This window comes from Balaenoptera musculus, chromosome X, assembly GCF_009873245.2.
Source record: "Balaenoptera musculus isolate JJ_BM4_2016_0621 chromosome X, mBalMus1.pri.v3, whole genome shotgun sequence".
Lineage (NCBI taxonomy): Eukaryota > Metazoa > Chordata > Mammalia > Artiodactyla > Balaenopteridae > Balaenoptera > Balaenoptera musculus.
In genome coordinates this window covers 32,899,999-32,927,636 of record NC_045806.1, presented here as the reverse complement: position 1 = coordinate 32,927,636, position 27,638 = coordinate 32,899,999, and the positions used below count along the sequence as shown (strand labels likewise).

General features: G+C 40.8%; 1 protein-coding gene across 1 annotated transcript in view; it reads right to left on the bottom strand.

Moving 5' to 3' along the window:
• The window catches only part of LOC118888604 (cytochrome b-245 heavy chain), a 31,823-nt gene extending 15,742 nt beyond the window's left edge, over positions 1–16,081 (bottom strand). The window contains exons 1-6 of the mRNA XM_036839858.1: positions 15,962–16,081; positions 13,907–14,002; positions 12,401–12,511; positions 3,174–3,258; positions 2,355–2,500; positions 112–302 (exon numbers count right to left, since the gene is read on the bottom strand). Coding sequence (XP_036695753.1) covers positions 112–302; positions 2,355–2,500; positions 3,174–3,258; positions 12,401–12,511; positions 13,907–14,002; positions 15,962–16,006 — 674 coding nt within the window. The 5' untranslated portion in view covers positions 16,007–16,081. The remainder of the gene's footprint in view (positions 1–111; positions 303–2,354; positions 2,501–3,173; positions 3,259–12,400; positions 12,512–13,906; positions 14,003–15,961) is intronic.
• Positions 16,082–27,638: the final 11,557 nt, after the last annotated feature.

Below are 27,638 nucleotides of genomic sequence, written 5' to 3'. Positions count from 1 at the left end.
AGCAGACAGGCTGACCACACAAAGACAGGGAGGTCACGGTGCCTCTAACAGAGCACCACATCTGGAAACTGATGGACATAAAATACTTGGCCTTGGAGTTTAAATACTCACTGAGCTCCATGGATGGCGAGACCAATGAAGAAGATCACAAAGAGATGGTGTGTGTACCAAAACAGTTCAAAGTAAGACCTCCTGATGGTTTTGGTGGAGGAGGTGATGATCAATATGAGGCAGAGTGTGATGACAACTCCAGTGATGCCTGCCAGCCGAGTCACAGCCACGTACAGGCCTCCTTCAGGATTCTGTAACACACACACACACACACACACACATTATTTGTAGGCTCTCAAACGCAGGGCTACCTATTCATAAAGTGTCCAGTGAATAAGGCAATAGGCATTTTCATCCCCCCTTTAGATTATCCTAACCATCCCCCCAACAGAGTGGTATAGAATTGGAATAGATATTTCCAAATTTAAAAAGTCTCACATGGTTGAGGTATCATAGGAAATATCAATTGATACACAGAAATAGTTCTAAGGGAGTATCAAATAAAGTATCAACTATATGTCCTAAAAGGGTCTGAAGCTCTTTCTCCCTTTGATTTGAAAAGTGTCATAGTGCTTAGTTTGTAAATGTGTTCTGTGCATGCCTAACATCTTAGGCTGGGTTCCTCCAAAGCAGATCCTGAGATGAGGATTCATGGGTGAGGGATTTAGAAAGAATGTGCTCCGGAAGAAGCTGGTAAGGGAATGGTTAATAGGATAGGAAAGAGGAATGAGTCAGGTAAGAGGGTGATCTCGGGCCAAATCTTCAGCCTGATGCTGCAGGTGAACTGTGGAGGGTAAATTACACCTTAGAGTTTATCCTGACTCAAGGCAAGGAAGCTGGGTTTTCATGGCCTGCACCCATCAGTTATTGGTTAAGAGCTGCTCAGCGAGATAGCTATCCAGGCCCTCTCAGATATGGGCAAAGGGACTTTGGGCAAAGGGACTCCAGTAGCCCCAGGGCAGTCCTTTGAGGAACAAAAGCAAATACAGGAAACTGAAAGTGAAAGCACACAGAAGGGTAGGGGAGCACAGACATAGTAAAAGTGATCTGAAGAAATCTGGGCACAGCACTGCAGTGTCAGCTCACTTGATATGTTCACACTGCCACCCTTATGTATCATTGTACAATGAACAAGTAAAAGAAAAATTATCCAAGACATTATAGAAAAAGAATTTCTATTTTATTTGATGTGGTTTAATTCTGTCCCTAAATAGACCAGGCAAAATTTGTTATATCAGCCTGAGGGTAATTATTGCTACAAAATCATGGAACTTTTCTTGTAATCTATTCTAAACAGACAAGGAAACATGTTTAGAATTTGGTGTACAGTGAGTGATGTGATTCGGCTATCCTCCCAAACCATTGGGCACATGAAGATGACTTAGAGCTTCTCCCTCTGAGTGTAGAAAGCCTCAGCAACTGCTGGAAGGGAAAAAGTCCTTGCCTGAGGATTCCCCAAATGGCTGCCCCTGGAGCACTTAGCAGATATAGGCCACCTCTCAGATGTTGTAGGCAAGAAAGAGGAAAAGCATTGCTGACAGATGGCAGCTGGTGCCTGACCTGGTATTAACACCTCAGCCAGAGGGTTCCCTATTTCACATAAACAATTTCATAGAACACCAACATCAGACAAGGTCATTCTGTCACTGTGATGGACTGACATAAAAACGAGACCACTCTGAAATCTTATCTGAGCCAAGACAAAAACATGGGTGACTGCTGCTTCTTGACCTATTACAGATTTAACCCCATTCTTCTGCCTCCTAGGAAAAAATTATTAAGATACCCAACGCTGGAACTGTCCCCAATTCCTGACCATACCTGATCCAGAGCAAATGCTTGCTTCCTGAAACCCCTCCTGAATCATCTAACACAAGTCCCACAGCAAGCCTTTCTCAACACCCTCCTGAGATGCCCCAGACTTCCTCATAGTGTGAGGTCTCTTTGCTGCAGTAAGTAATAAACCCAACTTTGTTTGACTAGACTATGTTCCTGGCTTTCTTTGACTGTTGGGCATTGCCATGGATAAGCCTGTGTTACTCCAGGCTCCACGTATACACCTTCTTACAGGTGACTTTAAGAAACTGGAGAACATCTAGTGACCCTCTACATATGGGATCAGGAGTGTGGGAGACATGTTCTCTGTGGCCACATTCTTAGAACCTACAGAATTGTCCCTCTGATAGGTAGTCAACTTTTGTCATTGTCATTGTTCTGACCAAGTAGAATTCTTCACTCACTGAAATCTAATCCTCAGTTTTAATGGTCTAGAGAACATCTGAATCAGGAAATAAGAGGCTTACCTTAATTCTTTGTCGAGCAAAATTGAGGTAAGTTTCACCAGGCTTATCTCCAATGTCAGAGAGTGCTATTGAATAAGGGTCAGAATTGTTGACACGGGCATTGACACACCACTCCACATTAAACAGATGTGCAATGGTGTGAATCGCTGAAGAGGGCAGAGAGGAGAAACAAAGAGGGTGAAGTGTGTGTACAATTTTATTTGTAGCTGGGTTTCTGGCTGCAGCCCCTGACTCTACGATAAGTTAGTGGAGATTTGATAAGGATCCCTTCTTACACCAATACCACCACCTTAATAATTATAATAATAACACAAAATACACATAAACACATGAATACTATCATATATACATATGTATATATATACATATATAAAAACAATAATAAAAAGAAAGTGTTTAGCTGATAAGGGCTATCTTAAGAAATTCTCAACTTATGGGCTGTGGCCCTTGTAATGTTATTGCAAGAAATCCATGAATCTACATGTTCAACCAAGTATTTAAAAGATGAATGAATAAAAGCTCTCATATGTGGACTAACAAACAATTTTGATGTTAAAAAGTGTGTAAAAGGGTGAATACACTGGGGTTTTATCAGAAGAGCCTAAGGGAAAAAAGTTTTAAGACCTGAAGGAGTAAATCCTAGTGTTGGGATGGCAGAAAGAGTGGTGAATATTTTTTCACAGAACTCATTCAAAAAATACATGTCCAATCACCACCTAATCTACCTGCAAAGGCTGATCCCTTATTTTAAAAATATCTTAGAGGGAACACTCTGGTTCCAAGTTTTCTTTGCAATCTCAAATATCTTAATGAGCATACCAGTGTGAAGTGCAATCATCCATGCCACCATTTTATGAAAGGTGAGGTTCCTGTCTAGTTGTCTTCGAATTCTTGTTGAGCAGCACTTTGGATTAAAGGGAAAAGAATGAAATCGTAATTGTTAACAAGAAAGTTTTCTCTGTGCCAGGCATTAGACACATATCATCTCATTTAATTCTTATGACCACCCTAAAAACTACATCATTCTACCCATTTGACAGATGAGAACACTGAGGCTCAGATAGATGTTGTCATCTTCCCAAGGTCAAACAGCCAATAAGTGGCATGGCTGGCTTAACCAATGTTTTAGGTTCTCGTACTATTAACATAAAAAGCCTCTCATGGAATCCATTGCTTAATTGTATAAAATATGAATTTGGACAGAAAACATCTAACTACATAGTTTCTAGCTCAGATTAATGTATTCAATAACGAGGGCACATAGAAATTTTAAAAGGACAGGGCTGCCCTCAAAGACCTGAAGGTCCATGGGGACACAGACAAGTGAACAGTTCTAGAACAAGTGAATAGTTTTAGAATAGCACCCTTCCAGGACATAGACACTATGAGAGGAGAGAAAAAGTGTTCACCTGCATATGTTGATAGAGACAACATAACAAGGGAGATCATTAACAAAATAATCATAGCAAAAATAATAATAGTACTTACAAAGAACTTGTGCAAGGAGCTGCTTTAAGTGCTTTTTTAATTGTTTTTTAAATTTTTGACCGCACCGTGCAGCACACGGGATCTTAGTTCCCTGACCAGGGATCGGACCTGCGCCCCCTGCAGTGGAAGCGCAGGGTCTTAACCACTGGACCACCAGGGAAGTCCCTAGGAGCTGCTTTAAGTGTTTTACATGCATCGACTCATTTCATTCCGACATTAATCCTATGTGGGAGGTACCATTATTATCACCACATGACAGATGAGGAAACAAAGGCATAGAGGAGTTACCTTCCCTTAGGTTGCATAGTTAATAAGTGACAGAGCTGGGGTCTAAACCCAGGCTCTCTGATGCCAGAGATATCAACATTCTGATATTTCATACCTTTTATGATTACCTTGGCATTAAAATGGCATTTTGGTCAATTGGTTAGTGTAATTGTCCTACCGGCATATGTTAGAAGGTGTGGGTTTGAATCTGGATTCATGTCAATGCCCAAAGTAGAGAAAAAAAAAAAAAAAAACCTGGTTTCTGGTTGAATCAGACAGAGCTTTGTTCTCCTGAAAAGTGGTCAAGCGCTCGCTCTGGATGCTTTGTTTCCAAGGCTAGATGTACTGCCATAGAGATTCAGAAAACTTTCAAGGAGAACAGAGTGAAGTGCAAAAAACCCCCAAAACAAAACAAAAAGCTCAGGTATTTTAAATACCTGGTTCCGAACATATTCAATTTCAATATAGGGGTGTTAAATATTTGGCTTACTTATTTTTAATAAAATGTTCTGGTTTTATAGAAAAAATAGAATTGCATGGAAAATTGTGCTTACTCCACTATCTCTGAGTCAGCTACATCTAGGGAGGGCAGGCTGTTAGGATCATGAAAGCAGATTCCTGGAACTGCAGAAATACTAGTAAGGAAGACACTGAGGACTTCAGAGAAAGGAAAAAACATTTAGGCTTTATTGAGTGCCTTCTGTGAGCCAGGCAGTTTACCCATAATCATTGCCTCATTTAATGTAACCAGATAAGTATTACGGTCCCTGTTTTACAGATAACAAAACTAAAGCTAACTCTCACATTGGCTGGGATCCAGGACTATTTGTCTTCAAGGTTCATTCCCTTTTCCATCAAACCAAATGTAAAGATACAGTCACTATTATTCTACATGTCTAAAAAGCAAGACAAGAAGTTAAGTGAAAGTACTCTATCTGGAAAGTGAGGTTAGAGGGAGTAAGTTTGGGAAGGGAAGGAAACCAATAAAGGGTGTATTAGCACATCAACTACCACTATCATATCTTATCAGCGGGCTCTCCGATCAGGGAACTCTGGGAGACTGTGTAGGATACACCCCCAGAGGTTTGTTACCTGAGGGGTTAGGAAACTTGGGTAGTCTCTACCAACTCCTATCCGTCATTGGCTGAGGGCTCTTCCCAGGGCATCAACTCCCTGGCATTTCCGGCTTGCCCCAGGAGAGGGCTGAAAGAAAATCCTCAGGCAGAGAATGACCTGAGCTGGCAGAAGACAGCTGCCCCATGTAGTGGAACTGACAGTGCAGAGGGAATACGGGTGGAACCCTACCAGGAGCAGCTACAACAAATTGTTCACCGGGACTCAGGCTCTCAAAATAAGGGTTTCCTGGTTGAAATCACTTCTTTTACACTTCTGTTGGTGAAGAATTGACTGTCCTGTTTTCTTTTATAGCCTCATTGTCTTTTGTGTTTATTTCAAGCGCCGTACATTGTTTTACTCCTTTGTAGTTTTTACAATTTTAAGGAAATATCTTTTTCCTGTTTCCTGATTGCTAGGTTCCTCCACAGCTTCGTAGAGTCCTTGTGGTAGGCAGAATTGGAAGATGATCCCCAATGACCTTATATAATCTCCTCCCCTTGAGTGTGGGTGAGACCTGACCTATGACTATGATAGGATGACACTCCTGTGACTTTGTTACATTATATGGAAAAAGGGATTTTGCAGAGGTAATTAAAATCCCAAATTGACCTTAAGAGAGAGATTATGTGGGTGGGCCTGACCCAATCACATGAGCCCTTTAAATCTGGGTCTAAAAGTCAGAGATCTTAGGTGCAAGAAGTATTTGATACACTGTTGCTGGCTTGAAGATGGAAGGGGCCACATGGCAAGGAATACATCTGGGATCTGAGAGCAGCCCCAGAGTAACTGTCAGCAAGAGACAGGGACCTCAGTCCTGCAGCTGCCAGGGACTGAATTTTGCCAACAAGAATGAGCTTGGAAGATTTTACCCCGAGTTTGCATATGAGTATTCAGCCCACTTGACGCCTTGATGTCAGCTTTGTGACACCCTGAGCAACAGGATGCTGGACATCTGCACAGCTGTGAACTAGTAAACGGGAGTTGTTTTAAGCCTCTAAGTTTGTGGAAATTTGTTACACAGAAATAGATCATTTAATACGGTCCTCACTGGAGTGATAGACGCAATTGGAGTCCCAAGAATGAGAGAATGGGAATTAGTAGGGTCAGAAAGCAATTTGCGATCAGATATATCTGTGTTGGACCCCACTCCTACCACCTAGCTGTGTGACATTGAACAGTATGCTCAGTTTCCAGCTTTCTCACCGATATATTTATCATAATTATTCCCTCGTAGGTCTGTTTCATAGATTCATTGAGAGGTATTTAATAAACACTCGATCTTTTTTTTGGTATCATTATTTAACTTTTCAGCTAGTATGGCATGGCTCCCCAGCTAGAGGGTAAGCGTCCTGTGTGCAGAGCAATATAGCATGTATTTTTAACAATCCTTTCACAATTATTTGGTTAAATGACATTTTCACTGTCCTAGAACCCAAGACAATTATTCTAAACCTATAGAGATGTATTTACCCACATATCTATACATGCCAAACGATTTTCTTTTCTACTTCCAGACTAATAGTTTTGAAACTTTTGGGGGGAAAGATACTTGCTCCTGCGTGCTGAATTTGAAGAAAAGGAATGTGGTTTTGTCATGATCTCTACACTGTCTCCATTGTTCTACCCTTATCATCATCAAAATGGATCATCAAAAATATGAAACAGTAGATTTCAATGCCTCTTATCAGCTTGAGCAACAAACTGTTAGAGAAAAGTTAACCGCGTGCCAGATAAATGGAGAGATGTGCTTGGTAAACACAAGGTCCATTCAGTAATAGTCTGATCTTAATAGGTGGTTTAAAAAAATGCTATTTAGTATGAAATACATACATTTTATTAGAAGAAAAAACGGAGACTCTTAGTCACTAATGAGTTAATAGAACTAACTAAGGTCCTACCAGGGCACCAATCCCTCATTTTTCCAAGCCACCCTCTATAGTGTGGTCAGGAATGGCAAACGCATCCAAAGAGAAGCCATAAGCCATGATTATACGGGGCTTCCAGATATAATTTCCTCATCATTTCCTGACAAAGGGGCAAGATGGCTGGTTGGTGGCATAGAAAGGGAGGGCTTTGCTGCCTGTGACTGCCCAGGGCTTTTTTCTCCCTCCCTACCATGCAGAAACCATTTTTATGCTTTTGAGTCACCTGTGAATTACCGCCAGCCACCTACTAATGACCCAAGCTGCCATCATGCACAACAGCTTCCTCACCAAACAACTGCTCTTCTTTTTGCCATTGACTTCTAGAGGGAAGTTCCTCTGTTACTCTCAACTAGAGCCTCGCCCAATCTCAATAAGCTAACATTCAAGTGCAAGGGAGATGACTGAGTTATCTCGGCAGCTTGCTATGCTCGATTCAAACTGTGAGAGCAAAAAAACTCAAAACATTGAGAAATGGAACAAAGAAGTGCATATTTAATGGGGCATAACATTAGCTTCTGTAACATGAGTGTTACGGAAACTTTAAAGTTCTATTTTATGTACACCTGGTTTCACCACAAGTGCCATGAATGAATCTGAATTAGATATTTATATGCAGTTTGAGAGAAATTGCAAAAGCCAGCCTTGAATCTACAGAACTCAGACAAAGAAACTGACAGTAATGTTGAAACCTGGTGGCAGTAGAATATGCGATAAATATGAAGGACACCACTGGATTTGTACAGCCCTGTCTATAATTTTGAAATTACATGTTTATCTTCTATCTCGTCCATAAAACTCTAAGCTCCCTGAGCTCATGGCTCATCCACGTCTTACTCTCTACTCACTCTATGTCCGCTGTGCTTAGCATATAGTTGGCACTCAACAAATATTTGTTAACTGACAACTCATTAGTTGACAGGCTTAGTCCATTAACACACTTTTAGAATATCATTCATTTTCATTCTTACACTTGCATTATCTCACCTGCTTTTTAGCTAAAAACAACAACAAAAATTAAAACAACAACTATGAGACAGGAAGTCCAAGAGCCTTGCCCTGGACCACATGGTCAGATATAGAGCTACATCGAGGGCCTCTGACTTTCAGGCTATATAAGGTTATAGAAAAGAGCTCACTCTCCTGCCTTCCTGTTTCTTTCTGATCTTCAGACTAGAACTTCCATCCAAGTTGAGGTTATTAAGGCTTCTCTGGGGGCTTCTGTATGCTGAGTCCCACCACTCCCCATTTCCCTCCACAGAGCGGGCTCAGGGTCTTTACCCCTATTTTTCCTGGGGTGGGCCAACCCTGCGGTTTTCTTTCTCCAGCTAACCAGAAGGATTATAAAGCCAAGTCTAAAGGATTAAGACCACTAGAAACTGAAGTTCTGTGACTGTTAAGTTTGCATAAAGGCCTACTAATAAATCCTTGAAGTCACAACATCCTTGTCACTTCTAGCCTAGGTTATTCAGCCTACCCAAATATTCATATATACATGATGGACTTTCTAAGACCATAGGAGAGAGTTTTGAGTTTAGGTGGCATGTAGGAAAGTGAACAGGCTCTGGAGGCACAAGCACCTGGGTTGGAATCCCAACACTCTCAATGAATTTCATCCCCACCTCACTGGCCTGACATGCAGATTTCACGAGGTGAGGTCTAGGAAGACTCAATAAGTGGCAGGTGTTATAATTTCCAACATTAGTCACAGCATGTGTACTCATTTTAATCCCAATCAGAATAGAAGGTTCTTTGCCCAGTTCACATTTCAGATTGGGAAATCTGGAGGAGGGACACACCCCATCTGTAAAAGAATCTTACTTGCTGCTAATTTTTAAAAATATTTTCTTTGACATACAGGTCTCTCTGGTTAGAGAGTTGAATTTCTCTGCAATTTGAAGAGCAGCCTCATTTCACCCCTGTCTTTAGAGACCCTCATGAGGATCTTCCCTGCTTTTAGGTCACAGGAAGCCTAAAAGTGGCCATTACAACATGTGCCACTCATGGGACATGGCCGCGCAACGGCATCGCAATTTGGGCCTGTGGGGTAACAAGGATTTCTTAACAGGCTGTCCTGGCGAAAACACCGCCTGTTTCTCAGAGTTTACTTCCTCTAAATAGAAAGTATTTGAACAGGGGGTGGGGGGAGAATAAAAAAGCTACAGTCTCCGAACTTCATTTAGCAAATGTTCATTGGGCACCTGCAATATACCAGATGTTGTACTTTACAGGTGGCTCATCAATAAAACTTTTCAATTACCATATGATCCAGCAATCCCACTCCTGGGCATATATCCGGACAAAACTATAATTCAAAAAGATACATGCACCCCAATGTTCATAGCAGCACTATTCACAGTAGCCAAGACATGGAAACAACCTAAATGTCCATCAACAGATGAATGGATAAAGATGTGGTACATATATACAATGGAATACTACTCAGCCATAAAAAGAATGAAGTAATGCCATTTGCAGCAACATGGATGGACCTAGAGATTATCATACTAAGTGAAGTAAGTCAGAAATAGAAAGACAAATACCATATGATATAACTTATATGTGGGATCTGAAATATGACACAGCTGAACCTATCTACGAAGCACAAACAGACTCACAGAGAGAACAGACTTGTGGCTGCCAAGGGGGAGGGGTGTGGGGGAGGGATGAACTGGGAGTTTGGGGTTAGTAGATGCAAACTATTACATATAGAATGGATGAACAACAAGGTCCTACTGTATAGCACAGGGAACTATATTCAATGTCCTGTGATAAATTGTAATGGAAAAGAACATAAAAAAGAATGTATATATATATGAATAACTGAGTCACTTTGGTGTACAGCATAAATTAACACAACATTGTAAATCAACTATACTTCAATTAAAAAAAGAGAAAACTTTTCAATCAAATGGAGTTCTACCTCTGTGGTTTCTTAGGTTAAAAAGATGATTTTGGAAATCCTTGTAATCAATGCCTACTGTTAGTTGGAGCCTGCTAACCCTATATTAGTAAATCAAGTATTGTATAGTTCTCAAAGAAAAAGAATCTCCTTAGGATCAATGTGAATTTAGTAAGACTAGGGAAAACGAGGCAGAGCTCAAGGCAAGTTTTGTTATTGGCAGTTTAGATCACTTTCCTTCACCCACTTAGTCTTCGATTACCAATTAAGTATTAACATCTCAGCTATACATTTAAGGTCCTAGTTTACCAGCAAAGCTCCAGCCTGACCTCAGACACCTGCCCTTTAAAATCCCTACACTCCCATCAAAGTAGATTGCTTGCTTCTCTCCACTATAAATGACGTCTACTTAATAGGTAATTTTTTTAAAAAGCTAGTTAATATAAAAAGAACATCTTATTAAAAGGAAAAAGAGGGGCTACTAGTCACTAATGAGCAGTGGAATGGGTCCCACCAGGGTATCAGTCCCTGACTTTGGAAGAGCTGCCCTCTATGGTGTGGTCAGGAATGGCAAACACATCCAAAGAGAAACCACAAGTCATGATCACACAGGACTCTCAAGGATATGATTTCCTCACCATTTCCTGTGCTTTTGCCCATACCGTTTTCTCCATGTAGAATGTCTTTCTCTCTCCTTTATATCTCATACAGGCTTATTTTATCCTTATATGCCCATATCTGATGCCACCTTCTCTAAGAAGCCTTTTTTCATCCCCTGCGCCACCTGATATAATTTCCCCCTCCTTTGATGGATCCCCTGTAGCTCCTTATTTGTAACATTTTGTGGGACCCATCATATTTTGCTTTGTATCGTATTAATTTGAGTACATGTGCAGATTCCAAGTTCCTCTTTTCTCATCTTTGTATAACAATATCAATAAGAAATTCGTATACCATTTTATAGATTACAAAAGCTCTTCCTACATAATCTTTTCTTCTTCTAGCATAGTATATTAGGGGCTCTCTGGATTGTTGAAGTGAGGGTGAAAGAGCCCGGGCATTTAGAAAGCTCTGAACTCCTCAATTCCATGGACATAACACCTGTCACATTCATTACATAGTGACTCATAGCTCATTGATCCCATCTTCTTTGGATATTATGCACAAAAGAGATTTTCTCTGACTTAAAAATTTTGAAAAACATGGCACTGTGAGATTAATTCCCAAATTTCACATCAGTCTCATAAATCTCTGTTTATATACATATACATATATGTCATATGATGTATATCTGTCTGTGTGTGTACATGCACATGTACTTTATTGCTACTGTTGAGGTATATGTTGATTGGTTGTTGTTTTCTTTTTGTTTGTTTGTTTTTAATGTCTGTTCCAGGTTAAATGGCTATCACAGGGAGCTCCACCAACAAATAATATAAAAATAAACTAGAGAATCAATCATTGCTTGGCTCGTGAATATTGTACAGAGGTTGGAATCCTCACAAAACCTTGGTTTGCTTTTCCTATTGATACAGCCACTATGGAGAACAGTATGGAGGTTCCTCAAAAAACTAAAAATAGAGCTACCATACGACCCAGCAATCCCACCACTGGGCATATACCCTGAGAAAACCATAACTCAAAACGAGTCATGTACCACAATGTTCATTGCAGCTCTATTTACAATAGCCAGGACATGGAAGCAACCGAAGTGTCCATCGACAGATGAATGGATAAAGAAGATGTGGCACATATATACAATGGAATATTACTCAGCCATAAAAAGGAATGAAACTGAGTTATTTGTAGTGAGGTGGTTGGACCTAGAGACTGTCATTCAGAGTGAAGTAAGTCAGAAAGAGAAAAACAAATACCGTATGCTAACACATATATATGGAATCTAAAAAAAAAAAAATAGAAAATGGTCGGAAGAACCTAGGGGCAAGACGGGAATAAAGATGCAGACCTACTAGACAATGGACTTGAGGATATGGGGAGGGGGAAAGGTAAGCTGTGACAAAGTGAGAGAGTGGCATGGACATATATACACTACCAAACGTAAAATAGATAGCTAGTGGGAAGCAGCCGCATAGCACAGGGAGATCAGCTCGGTGCTTTGTGACCACCTAGAGGGGTGGGATAGGGAGGGTGGGAGGGAGACGCAAGAGGGAGGAGATATGGGGATATATGTATATGTATAACTGATTCACTTTGTTATAAAGCAGAAACTAACACACCATTGTAAAGCAATTATACTCCAATAAAGATGTTAAAAAATAAAAAAGGGGGCATTGAGCTTGATGGCCTTCGAAATTCTGAGGAACTCAAACTTTGTAAATGTTGGTTCTTACCGCACTGGAACCCCTGAGGGAAGACAGCAGATTTCGACATACTGGCAGCAGAATCAGCATGCAGTTGAAATTCAGGCAGGCTGCAGGGGCCCTGGCCAGTGCCAGTGCTGACTGGAAAAGGCAGGATAAGAAGCAGGGTGACTCCTGTGCGCCCAGGACACCGCCCGCCCCACTTGCCTACACCCACTCCCCCAGGCTTCCCAGCATGAGGCCCACACTCAAGAGATATCAAGTTATCTGGGAAGGAAGGTCCTTTAGAGCCAGGGCTCTTCTTCATCATAAATGAATAAAATGTTGGGGTGGGGAGCAAGGGCCAGATTAAAATAAATATTATGAATATTTTCAAACATAAAGAGAATTTGAAATAATTTCACAATGAATACCTGTTGACTCATCTCCAAGATTCTACCTTTTACATTTTACAGTGGTTGCTTTAGCACACGTCTATTCATCTCTCCATCCATCTACCCATCCCTCTATCCATCCATCAACGCATCTTATTTTTGATGCATTTCCAAGTAAGTTGCAGATATCGGTTCACTTCCTCTTAAATATTTAAGCATGCATATCATTAACTAGAGTTCAGTATAGAAATTAGGTCTTTGTAAAGAAGATTTTCTTAGCACATAGACTAACCTCAACAGTAACTAAGTTCGTATGGTGTAATGCTTTGGCATTATAATTGTTCTTTGTAATGCCTAAAGAAATTGCATATTTTGGAGGAGGAAAATGCAAAGGGAAATCATCCTTTTCAGCATCAACCTGAATAAGTTAACAACAATTATAATAATGTAGTGTAATTATATGTTATAATTATTTATGCATATGATGCATAATACATATTATAATTAGTATTATTAAGTAATGGTTTCAGTATGATGTAACAAATGATATCCTCTGGGGGCAGCCGTAATTGTACTTATCTTCTTATTTACATTTATGATGAAGAAGAGCCCTGGCAGTTCAAGGAAACTGAGAATGTTATTGGACCCAAGAAAAGTCAGGGGCCTTTGCTCTGCCAGTCGAGTCAAAGAACGTGATCTTTGGGCAAGTTCCTCAAAGGCTCCATATGTAGGGAGAGGCTTATTTCCTGAAGATTATTTCATAACATGTCATTAGGAGCAGGGCTTTTCATGCACAAAAGTTAGTAGGAATCGGATGATTTAGAGAATATAGGAAGTCCCACTTGTGCCACCTGGATCGATCTTTCCAACCTGGCCATCCATTCCGGAGTCAGTATTAGATTTCTCCTTCAAGCTAAACAGTAGCACAGTAGTTCTTGGGAGGGGAAGGATGCTGCTGGGACCCTCTGCCACACTTCTGTCTGTCCCACACTGGAAGGCCTAAAGACTCTTGCTCAGGGGGTTGCAATGGAGGGAGTGAGGCCGATGGTGCTCTTTGGGTTGGTCAGAATATTTCTTTAAAGTGTTAAAAGGAACAGGAACAAGAATCTCTGATTAGACATGGGAGCCAGTCAATACTGCGGGAGATGGAACTTATACTTACCCCAAGAAGTTTTCGAGTGTAGAAGAACTTATCTGGAATATCATAAACCCGGTAGTACCAGACAAAGAGGAAGACGTTCATCCCCAGCCACACCAGCTGCACAAACAGAAGTGGTTGCGTGAAGTTTTCATGTTTCAACAGGTAGATTTCACAGCAGTTTAGAGTCAGACCAGGGTCAGGACTTTCCCAAGTACAGCCTTTGATTAAGGTGGTTACAAAGCCAGCTCCTTCCTGCAAGAGTGTCACTACACTTCTCTGTGACTAACATTTCCTCCCTGTGTTGTCCCCCGTGATTGTTATACTACTTGGGCAGTATGCCGAGTTATTAGCTATCTCCCCTCCTTTCTTTCTCCTCCTTTTCGATTGATAGATGACAGCAGGTGACTCTTCTTACAAAGAGAAGGGAAAGGAATCTGTTCCTGTGCTGTCTCCTGCACCAGCAGGACTTTGCGTTTGATTCTCACAGGTGTGATTACCTCTCCCCGCCACACAGCGTGGCGCCCCAGCTAGCGGAGGTTCTCATCAGCTAAAATGACAAGGCCTTAATTCTACTTGGTAAGTTTTGCTTCACTTTTGAAAGAGGGAATATTCAGCATCAATGAGGGAATGAGAGGCATGGGATTTTTTTTAAAAAAGGGAGATCCTTCTAGATTGTGACTGCTCATTTCATCCCAAGCACTGACTGCATCAAATGATGACTCTACCCAGTCCTCCATCGTCAGCTCCACAGTAGCAATCTGTTCTTAACTGTGCTTTGAGGCTATTTGATGTCCTTCGATGCTTGAGAATAGTCTCTCTTTATAAAGAGGAAGGTACTAAAACCACTTCTCCATTTCCTAACCTTGTCATTTTTACTCTTGCCTTCCAAGCTGTGTCTTCACTTTCAAGTATATGAGTGTATAATTTAGATAGAGGTCACTTCCTGGGGAAAACTGTGGTAAGAACTAAAAGTGTATATATTTGAACTTATTTTTTATAGGAGTAATCTGTTCTTCAAATGGGGATAAGAAATCAACTTAATGGCTTGGAGTCCTCAGAACAATTCTGTATTGCATTCGAGTGTTGATTTGGCTTAATTTTTTTTTAATGACAAAATATTTGTGATTTTTATTTTATCTGTGCCACTCGTTTCTCTCTACCTCTACAGCTCAAAGAGTCATATTTACTTCATGATAAATTCTTTCAAAAAATTCATACATAAGTGTTCTTTTTAACATCTGGGTAATGCTTTAATTGGCTATTTGGAAAAGCTACTTATAAATCACTTTTCTATCTTCCCAATTGTCCATGATTGCTTTGCTGAGACCACCATCTCAGAAAAATAGTTGATCTATGTTATGTTAAAAACTAAAGAAGTCATCATGTCTGTTCGAAAATTAGCCATATCTTTACTTACAAAAATTGTTTCTCAAGACAGATTATATTGATTTATATACAGCTAAATATAATATGTATCATATATACGCTATACATATGTGTCTAGATAGTTTTTTTTCAATTCCCTTCCCTTAAATTTTTAAAAACCTCACAAATAACTAAAGTTTACCTCAGAGGAAAGAAGATACTTTTTTTAAAAAAGAAAATTGAGAACTTCAGTTATTTTTGGTGTAATTACTGAAATAAAGGCCAATTTCCCATACATGAGCCAGTCTTGCATTTGTTATTTGGAAAACTGTATAAAATTTCAATTGCCCATTTTTAGGTGGTAGAAACACATAAAAAATAGAGAAACTTGCCTCTGAGTAAACATTAATAAGCAACTCAGATTCAAGGATCATTAGCATGAAATGTCTTCTACTCCCACTGTGAAATGCTGGCTAATTTATTACTCCTAAAAACTCCAGAAATAAACTAGGTGAAGTGAGCCCCCAGATACATTCTTTCCATTAATAAGTTTGGAAGAATGGACTCACTCTGCTCACAGATGGATGCATGTTCACATAATAAATCAGTTTCAACACAATTTCTCAAACAAAAAAGCTTCGTTCTATTTTCATTTCTAAGAGAACCCAGACAAGTCAGAGAATTTGTAATTTCATTCTCATTGGTACTTACAATGATGAAGATGGAGAGGCCCTCATTCACAAACAAGTTCCCCATGGTGGCAGAGGTTCAGTGCCTCGAGTGTGTCTTTCTTCTCTGCTGTGCTTCTTCCTCCCATGAGGAAATGAAGACAGCAGCCTTGGGGCAATCTGTTTCCTTTTCTAGTATCAGAAATTAGCTAATCATTGGTTAACTGTAAAGCTTGTCTCCATAACAAATTTAAATCTTTAACCACAAAAAAATGACAGAAAAAAAGTCTACAGTGATCCAATCACAACTAAACATAGTGGGAAATGAAACTAATTTCTACAACTGAGAGGCAAATAACAGTGCAATTCATGGTGTTTTACACTGTGAATTAATTTTTGGACTGATCGGTTTTCAAGTGGCAAGTTTTAAAAAGTCACCCAACTAGCCATGACTTTGGGCTAGGAAAAAACATTAAATAGATGTGATATCTTTTGACAGGCTGGAACAGCATTTACAGTCTTGCTGAGAAAGATTATAACAGTTGCGATAGCTGATATTTATAGAATGCTTACTTTGTGCCAATTTTCTAAGATATGTATGTGTGCATGTAAATACATGTGTATGTACATATATACACACACACACATATGTATATATGAGTTGATACATATCTATGTGTGTGTCTACACACAGAGACACCCATACACACACATACGTAAATTCAGTATATAAATAAATTAATTTCATACTAACAATTCAACACTATCAAGTAGTTTCTATTATTATGATAACATTTACAGATGAGGAAACTGAGACCCAGAGCAGTTAAGTTACTTGGCCAAGGTCATGCAGTTAGGAAACCGTGCAGTTGGGATTTGAATCCCAAGCAATTTGGCTATACTTTTAACCACGATACCAGAAAAAAAAGCCTGACGGTGGCAAACACATCCCAAATCACTCCTAATACAAGCATGGGAAAAGAAAACATAACAAATAGACCAAAATGTTTGAATGACTGTAGTATTCCCAGGCGGACATGACATTTTTCTAGGCAAGGTAGGTAAACAGGGTCAGACCAAAGGTATGTCAGATGTGGTAGATGCCAAAGTCAGATTTAGCATTTTTTTTTCCTCTGACTCCCATCCAGTCTTTAGGACATGAAAGAGACAGAAGGGTAGGATGGTAACCCCTAATTGCATCAGGGTGGTTGTACAACAGCTAGAGTGAATAGAGAGGTAAAAGAAGAAACTAGAGGTGCAAAAGGGAACAAGAGAAGAAAAAAGAGAAGGAGAGGCCTGAACTCTTCGGGTTATTGTCTATGAAGCACTTGAGACAACCTGCAGAATTATGACCGTGAGTAAAGTAATATTGTTTTTCACTTTTTAATATTTAAGGAAAGGTACTCAACTGTGACTTTCTGCATGGCTCTTGAATCATACGTAACCCACATAAAGGACAGTCAGCTCCCTGGTTCAGTTACACACAGAGATGAATTCAAAGACACACAGTTAGACAATCAAGTTATATGGCAGTTATTTGCCTCTCTGCTCTGGGATTTCTTCCTCAGCCTTTACTTGCTCTGTTCTGTTTCAGATGGCGGATTAGGAGCACCCCCCGTTTTCTGCTTCAGGTGGCATCTTGGAAGTGGCTGCCTTTCCACCGGAAGCTCCAGCTCCCATCAGTGAGCCTTCCCCTCTGTGGCCTGAGCTCCTGCTGGCCATCACCACTGTGGTTCCAGCTCCTGCCAGATGGCCCTGGCTTCTGGGCTTGAGTTACACCACCTCCTGCCAGGTTTCGTTCAACCCGGAGGGCGGTCACCACTTCCTGTAGTTGTTAATCTTTATGTTGCCTCTGCACCCACGTTGGGATTCTCCACTTTCCCATCATTCATGTCACAAATCCCTGGGGTAAAATTCCCTCTTTTGAAATAGGGTGGTTTCCGTTTTCCTGACTGGACTTTGCCTGATACAGAAAGTAATTCAGACCTGTACTCATTTTCTTGTGGAATTAAAGAAGTGAGGCATATATGCCTAATAAGGAATAAAACACCTTACAATCTGCTCTCCCTCTTTCTGTTACTCTCAGATTCTTTCACAGTGATGACTGCTGCCCTATCAGGCTCTTTGAAACTCTTTGAAAGTCTTCCCCTCCCGACCCCTCCTCTCTTTTCTCTTTCCCAGCCTACTGGTTGATCTTGCCTTACTCTATCTTAATTTTCAAGTCTCTCCCACATTTTTTCATCTACCTCCTGAGGCCCGTGCTCTGCTGGGGAAGCAATGGAGAAGGGACCCTGGATACTCATATACTAGGAAATAATGTTCCTCGAATATTTCCCAACTTCTTTCCCCTCCCTCCACAGTTTGAGAAGAAAATTCAAAAAAGAAAGAATATTTCTGTGGGTGACCAACCATTCCCTCCTATGGCTTTTTTTTTTTTCTCCTTTATAAAAGTAATCACAGGGCTGTGAGTAGAGCTGTCTTACGAGCCTTAAGAACTTCAATCAGTTTCACAGCTGGAGGAAGAGAGCTCAGTTGCAATGAAGAGTAAAATCTTTCTTTTATGGAAAGTAACTTCCCTCTTGAGAACACTGTCTCAGTGAATTTCAGCGTCCTCTCCTCTTGAAAAGACAAGCGGAGGGTTTGATAAGGGAGCAACAGGTACTGGTTGACTGGTATGGCCTGGACACCGAGAATGAAGAGAATTGAACCTCTGTGCGTTAGCTAACAGTCTATCTTCTCCCAGTCACTTCGGCTTCCACTGCCTCCTAAACTGTTAATGTCAAGTTAGACTGTGATGAATGTAGGGAAGTATTCACCCCTTCTAGCAGGCAGTAATGACCAACACCATCAGGCTTGTGATTGAAATCCTAGACGCCTCTTGAAATCCTAGACGCCTCTTGTTCCTGGTGATGATGAAAAATGGATTTGTGTTCCTTTTATCTCTACTGTGCATGCTACTCTTTTCAGAACTGCCATGATTCCACTCTCTGTGCATCCATGAGTTATGTGGCCCCAGTTACCTTGCTTAAGGATGACCAATGAGAGGACTTCATCTCCCTAGATACAGTGATTGTCCCAGGGGTGGGCATTTGACCCAAACGAGGCCAATGAGAGTTATGTGCATGAGGAGGGAGTTGTTAGGGACTATGGAGGAGAGTGGGTGAAGCTTTTCTTTCCTTGTGAATGATGCATGCCTGCTGCTGCCATAGACCCTCTCTGTTACCTTGAGCTAAGAAGCTGCATAAGAATTACGCCAACACAAAATCAGATCAGTAGCTGGGGAAGGACTGAGAGGTTTGGAGACAAATACGATGACAAGGTTTGCATTCTTGGGTCTGATCTACCTGAGACACTTGGACATCTCAGTTATTCTTACCGATTGGGTTCCCTGGAAGTACACTCTGAGGTGGAGATTAGTGTTCAGGAGTTTGATCTGAGAGTGTCCTTGGAGGTACACACCCGTGGAAAGGAAGGAAAGATAAGAAAACAGGAGTGGGCAGAAGGAGAAGTTGAATTATCATCTGGTCACAAGAAGGCCTCCGCAATCCTGTGGGCACCACTACCATTTCCTGCTGTAAAAAAACTTTGAGTTGGCTTTCTACCACTTATATCTAGAAGGGTTCCTACTAAAGCATGGTGTAATGAAACCCACTTTAATTCCATAGCCATGGTCTCAAAGGTTAGTGGAAGTTGAATAAGGCGGCTGGAATGGGATCCAGACGTTCTATTTCCTGTTTGAAGGAGAAAATAACAAAGTAAAAGAAGAGACGATCAGGGAAGAAGGGGCAATTTTCTGATGTAGGTGATTAAAAGCATCAAGAACATGGTTTTACCTGGTATTGTATTTATTAGAAAGTGAAAATGTCTGGTGGTAAGGATTTAAAATTTAGCTCTTTAGGTTAAATGTGATTTGCATACATTTATTCATGAGAATAAGGAAGAAAATGAGGAAAGCTTACATATTTTCTCCTACTAATCATTGATTTGGATTTAAAACTTTCCAGTATGCTTCCTGTGTAAATTATTTTCTCTTTTTCTCTTGAAAAAAATCTATTTTTACAGACTTATCTTGGTCTTAACAACAGCTAACATTTGTGAAGCATTTTACACATGCCCAGTGCCTTATGTGCTTTATCTCATTTACTTTTCATGACCACACTATAAGGTGTGCAAAGTTATATCCATTTGAAGTAGGATGAATATTGGCCCCCCCCACCCAAAGATGTCTAGGTACTGATTCCCAGAACCTATGAGTATGCTACTTTACATGGTTAGAAGGACTTTGCAGACATGGTTAAGTTAAAGATTTTGAGATGGGGAGATTATCATGAATGATTCCGGGTGGGCCAGTGTAATCACAGGGGTCCTTATTAGAAGGAGGCAGGAGGTTCAGAAGCATTGAGACAGGATGTGAGGGATGAAGCAGAATTCAGACAAGAAAGAAGATGCTGTGCTGCTGACTTTGAAGATGAAGGAGGAAAAGCCATGAGCCAAGGAGTGCGAGAAATGCAGCTCTAGAATCTGTAAGAGGCAAGGAAGTGGATTCTCTTCTGGAGCCTCCAGAAGGAATGTAGATCTCCTGACACCTTGATTTTAGCCTGGTGAAAGTGATTCCAGACCTCTGACCTCCAGAACTGTAAAAAAAGTAAGTTTGTGCTGTTTTAAGCTGGTCATTTGTGGTAATTTGTTACAGCAGCCATAGAAAACTCATACACTTTACAGACCAGAGAGAAGAGCTGCAAAGAGAGAAAGTCGCTTGCCCAGAATCCCATGGCTGCCTGACACCACAGCTGAGATTTGCATCTGGGCAGTCTGATGTATCACTGCTTATTCGAGCCACCAGAATCATTTTGTAAAGCTAGGGCTTCATTGTCAATAATAAAATCATTTTATGAGCATCAGCTGCTGTCCCAAGACCCCTGGATTGAACTCTGCTCTCCTGCTGTCGGTTGGCAACACATATTATAGCTCTTCCCCACAGGACTGATCAGAATAGCCCTTGATTTTCAGTCTCCTTCTGACAGCCTATATGTTGCTGACAGTTTCCTGCAGTAACCATTGGCGTGCAGAACCAGCTCAGCCCGAGAAGCCCGAAGTTTGTTGAGCCACAAGTGTTAGGTCCCTACTACCAGTTTCTGCGTATTTCACCTTGACCTGAAGCACGAAAGCTCTGTCTCTGTGTCTCCACTATCACTTTTCCTTGCCCCAGGATGTATCTGAGCTCTCATAGCCCCACTTTGGGCAGTTAGCAAGGGCTCATCCTGGTGAAGATGTTAACCAGTCACTTAAGTGTTGGCCACGTATGCTAACACATATATATGGAATCGAAGGAAAAAAAAAAAAAGGTCATGAAGAACCTAGGGGCAAGATGGGAATAAAGACACAGACCTACTAGAGAATGGACTTGAGGATATGGGGAGGGGGAAGGGTAAGCTGGGACAAAGTGAGAGAGTGGCATGGACATATATACACTACCAAACGTAAAATAGATAGCTAGTGGGAAGCAGCCGCATAGCACAGGGAGATCAGCTCGGTGCTTTGTGACCACCTAGAGGGGTGGGGTAGGGAGGGTGAGAGGGAGGGAGATGCAAGAGGGAAGAGATATGGGAACATATGTATATGTATAACTGATTCACTTTGTTATAAAGCAGAAACTAACACACCATTGTAAAGCAATTATACTCCAATAAAGATGTTAAAAAAAAAAAAAAGAGTCAAGTGTCGGTTCTTGTAGGAATGCCGGTATTGTAATAGGATTTTCTCCAAGAGAAAAGGCATATTCGTTTCACACGACCCTGAGGTCTAGCTCCCTTGATTGTTTCAGCAAATGATGTCTAGCCTAAGAAAACCAAGTGTCTGACTGCTTGCTAAGGAGAAATTGAATATGTTTCATGTAAACACGTGTAGTCACATATATAGCCACAGTACAATTATCAAAATTAGGAGCTATAACACAAATACAATATTATTGTCTAATCTACAGTTCATAGTTAGAGTTTACCACCTATCTTAATAATGCTCTTTTTGTGATTTTTGTTGTTGTTGTTTTTGTGCTCTAGAATCTAGTCTAAGATCATGCATGGAATCCAGTTGTCATGTATCTCTGGTCTCCTTTAATCTGGACCAGTTCCTCAGCCCTTATCTTTTTTTTTCCTGATTGTGGCATGCTTGAAGAATATAGACTGGTTATTTTATAGAATGTCCCTCATTTGAGGTGTGTATTGTATTCATGACTAGACTCGGTTATGCCTTTTGGACAGGAATATGCTAGAAGTGGTGTGTGTCCTTCTCAGGGCATCACATCAGGAGGCACATGAGGCACATGATGTCAGTTTGTCACATTGCTGGTGATGACCTTGCTCTTAGGAAATACACACAGAAATATTTAAGAGTAAGTGTAGGCAATTTATTTTCAAATGGTTCAAAAAAAATAATATGGAGAGAGAATGATCATGGAAATCTGACAAATGGTAATAGTTGATAAATCTGGGTCAAGAGCACACTGTATTTCTTCGTCCTATCCTGATAACTCTTCTGCATGCTTGAAATTATTTTAAAATAAAGCAGTTAACAAATCTGACATATTAGAAGCTGTCTTCAGTGTACAGATTGCTCTGGCAGCTGGGGAGCATTAGTTTTGGGGGGATGTTGCTCTTTTGTTGGGGAAGGCACTCTGATGGGCTTTTTGGCGATTCAAAGGCACTGCCTGGTCTAGGGGTTAGAGGTGGAGTCAGAGAAAAGCTAAGCTACTCAGCACAATAAAACGAAAGGATGATGTCCTTGGGTGGAGAAACTTACAGGGTTACCTGATGTGAGGCTTGCACTGGAGACTGTGAAAGAGAGCGTCATGGCGGATAGATGTGGTTCTCACGGAGATGAGGAACAGGCCCCAGAAGAGGACAGAATGTCTGGCCCAAGAGAGGACATGGGCAATCAGGGACTTTCCTGTTCATGGTGATGATCTGAGAGAACAGGGCCACACACTAATGATTGTTGGTTTTCCCTTTCCTATATTGTAGTTCCTTTACGTTGTTTCTATGTCTTCACTAAAGCTGACTGACCAGCACAACACAGCATCAGCCTTGAATTAATGGTCATCTTGAGGGATAAGGCGGAAGCTGGCCGGAGGGTGAAATAGACTAGAAGGGCCTGAGGCAGCAAGGAGAGAAAAATGATGAGCTGATCAGAGGTGACCCAGAGGAACAGCAGGAGACATCAGGAGGATACCAACAGTCTGAGAATCCCTGGAAATATTTGGGAAAAGACATTGGATTTCCAGGTGTTCTCTGGCGTTTGAATTGTAGTGATTTGGATATTAAAGGGAAGCAGACTGCAGAACTCTGGGGAACTTCATCATATATAGGAAAGCAGAGTTCAATTGCCACATATGGGTTGCATACAGTAAATGGTTAAAAAATATATTTCAATGGTTTACTCTAGTCCAAAGGAAGAGTTGGTGTGCCTACCTTCTACTGCAACAAGCATTAGGAGAATAGTGATTTTGTTAGGCAAAGTTGTCCATTGCAGATGAGGTGGATCAAGAATGAGAATTTTCCTCTGTGTGTACTTTCAAACTTTGCTAGTTTAGGGACCATGTATAAAAATAAGAAGATAGATAATGAATATTTATTTTATTTTAATGCAGTGAGATTATTAATTTGTGGTCACTTGTGAGATTTACTGAACTGCTTTCTTGAGACTGAGATCTCAGGAATTTAAAAAGTCTAAGAAACTCAACCAACAAGAGTTCAAATGAATCATAAGGTTTTATTTTCTCCCTGATGTGAGAAGACATCTGCACACACTGAACTTGAAACTACAGGCTAAAAATGTGAATATTGCTATCAGTTCAAAGAAGTGAAGATAGTCAGACACAGCCCAGACTGTTCTATAATTCAGAAACCACATCCATTTCCCTTATTAAACTTCCCTGGACTCAATGGATTAATGATTTTGAACAAAGGCAAACATTTTGGTGGAAATGAAACCATGATTTTAAAAAAAGATTTGATGACTATGGATGGCACTTAAAATTTATTCAGTTGCCTTGGAAATTTAAACGTCTATATCTATACACATATAATTGGATGACTATCAGTCCTGTCAGTGTGATTCAGTTTTAAAAGTACTGACTGGGCTTAAAAATAAAACATGCCCATAAAAACTGAGAGCGTCCGTGGAAATATAACAATATGTGACTATAGATGCTAAAACTCTCATAAAATATCTAGCAATATGGTGCAATGATGAACAATGCTTGGGTCTTAGGTAACTGTATAAAATTGCTGTCATTAATGGAATAGCTGAAATCAAAGAGGCACCATGAGCAATGCACGCCCAGAGTCAAAGTGAGGTAGGTACTCTCTAGCTCTATCCACTTCACATTTCCCCGGGATGGTGTAGCCTGTTAAATACCAGCATAGCAGGCACTGTTTTTCATTACTCTAAAGATTTTCTTAACTCCCTTCTCGTCTACTGCCTCCCAATATAGAGGATGAAAAAAACAAATACTAGGTCTCCCAAAGTTCCCAAACTTCCTTGCAAGTAGCCTTTTAAAAAAATCTTCCAGGAGGATGGAAGATAAAGCGTTACGGGAAAGCTTTTTCTTTTATTGAAAAAATAATAATAAAAATAAAGTCAGGGATGATGTCAGTGAAAGTGGTGACGTTATAGACTGAATTGTGTCACTCTAAAATTCATCTGGGTTTTTTTTTTTTAACAGCTTTATTGGAGTATAATTGCTTTACAATGGTGTGTTAGTTTCTGCTTTATAACAAAAGAATCAGCTATACGTATACATATATCCCCATATCCCCTCCCTCTTGAGCCTCCCGCCCACCCTCCCTATCCCACCCCTCTAGGTGGTCACAAAGCGCTGAGCTGATCTCCCTGTGCTATGCGGCTGCCTCCCACTAGCTAGTATTTTACCTTTGGTAGTGTATAAAATAAATAAAGAAATAAAATAAAATAAAATAAAATTCATCTGTTGAATCCCTAATCCTCAATGTGACTGTATTTGGACACAGGGCCTTTAGGAGGTAATTAAGGTTACATGAGGTCACAAGGGTGGGACCCTAATCTGATCGGACTGGTGTCCTTATAAGAAGAGGAAGAGACACCAGAGGGCTGTCTCTTTTTCTCTGTGTGCACAGAGAAGAGACCATGTGAGGATACAGTGAGAAAGCAGGAAGAGAGGCTTCACCAGAAACCAACCCTGATGGCACCTTGATCTTAGACTTCTAGCCTCCAGAATTGTGAAAAAAAAATTTCAGTTATTGAAGTCACCCAGCCTGTGGTATATTGTTGCGGCAGCCTGAGCAGATAAATACAGGCAGAGTAAGGAAATCCAGGAGGTTGTCCATGCCCACAATCATTGAAAAACCGGGGGAAAGATTGTCAGGAGAAGCCTCATCAGAACGCTGGACGATAATGAAATGTTTACAGCAACAAGTGAATGCTTAACTAAGAGAAAGGCCATGAGAACACAGTAGGAGAACTCTGTGGCACTTTAACTTACCTTGGTCCCATCCCTCTCTGCAGGGTGGCAGTTGACTTTGAAGACGGCAGCCTGCATTCCCATTGTGGGCACCTGGTTGCAGAGGGACTAGAGCAGACCTTAATCCCAAGGAACTGTGTTTGTCTGTTTTGATCGGTCTGGGGGTTCCCTGAAGGACAGGCACCAGGGTGCTTGATTTTGTTTCCCCTAAGTCAGAGCTCTCTCAGGGTGGAGAAGGGGCCATGCAAAGATCCTCCCTCAAAAGCATTGAAAGGAAATCCAGTACCACTTGGGGCAAAACATAACAATTGGAGCAAATGATAGAAACACTGACAGCCTGGCAGGAAAAGCTAGGTATGAGATCCTTTGGGCAATAAGGGTTTTGACAAGTTGCCTTGTAGACTGGGGAAACTAGAAGGCCACACACATGTCCAGAGCAGGATGCATGCTCAAGAGAGACCTGAGAAAACCATAAACTTCCACATCTAGCTGATCTCTATGCTCGGAGTAAGTAGGAAGTGAAGGTTAAGGCAGAATTGTAAATGGTATGACTAAGGCGTGAAGGATTGTGCCAACAGGGAGCCAATGTTCAAGGACCTGGAAAGTATATTTTTCTTTCTTTCTTTCTTTCTTTTTTTAAAATTTCACTCAAGGCATTTAAGGAAATCTCTGCCAAATGACTAGCTGACCCCTGAGCTAAAGGAACAGAGACCTCATATACCACTCATTGCAAAGAAGACAGTCTTTACAAAAGTAGTTCAGAAAAGTCACTAAACAAACAACTACAACCCAAGGCAAGCAACAACAAATCCCGAAGGTGGAGCAAAGAATCTAAGTTACTACATGGTAAGATTCAAAATGTCCAGTTTTCAACAAAATATTGCAAGGCATATAAAGAAACAAGAAAGTATGTCTCAGATGAATGGATAAAGAAAATGTGAGCAGGCTTCCCTGGTGGCGCAGTGGTTAAGAATCCACCTGCCAATGCAGGGGGACACGGGTTCGAGCCCTGGTCTGGGAAGATCCCACATGCCGTGGAGCCACTAAGCCCGTGCGCCACAACTACTGAGCCTGTGCTCTAGAGCCTGCGAGCCACAACTATTGAGCCCATGTGCCACAACTACTGAAGCCTGCGCGCCTAGAGACCGTGCTCTGCAACAAGAGAAGCCACCGCAATGAGAAGCCCGCGCATTGCAATGAAGAGTAGCCCTCACTCACTGCAACTAGAGAAAGCCCGTGCACAGCTGAAAATAAATAAATAAAATAAATAAGTTTATTTAAAAAAAAAGAAAATGTGAGCTATATATATGAGTTGGTGGTCAAGGGGTACAAACTTCCACTTATAAGAGGAATTAGTTCTGAGGACTTAATGTACAGCATGGTGACTATAGTTAGCAATACTGTATCATATGCTTGAAAGTTGCTAACAGAGTAGATCTTGAATGTTCTCACCACAGAAAAGAGATGGTTTGTAGTGAGATGGATGGACCTAGAGACTGTCATACAGAGTGAAGTAAGTCAGAAAGAGAAAAATAAATACCATATGCTAACACATATATATGGAATCTAAAAAAAAAAAAAAAAAGGTTCTGAAGAACCTAGGGGCAGGACAGGAATAAAGACGCAGACGTAGAGAATGGACTTGAGGACACGGGGAGGGGGAAGTGTAAGCTGGGACAAAGTGAGAGAGTGGCATGGACATATATATATACAGTACCAAATGTAAAATAGATAGCTAGTGGGAAGCAGCCGCATAGCACAGGGAGATCAGCTCGGTGCTTTTTGATTACCTAGAGGGGTGGGGTAGGGAGGGTGGGAGGGAGGGAGACGCAAGAGGGAAGAGATATGGGGATATATGTATATGTACAGCTGATTCACTTTGTTATAAACAGAAACTAACACACCACTGTAAAGCAATTATACTCCAATAAAGATGTTAAAAAAAAGAGAAAGAAATGGTAATTATGTGTGGTGATGGAGGTGATAAGTACTCTTATTGTGGTAATCATTTTGCAATATGTACATGTATCAAATCATTATGTTGTACGCTTTAAACTTACATAATGTTATTTGTCAATTATATTGCAATAAACCTGGGGGAATAAAAAGATACGGTCATACTGGGGTAGAATGGGCCCTTAATCCAATACAACAGGTGTCCTTATAAGAAAAGGATGTGAAGAAAAGAGGGAAGAAGATCATGTGGTGATAGAGGCAGAGACTG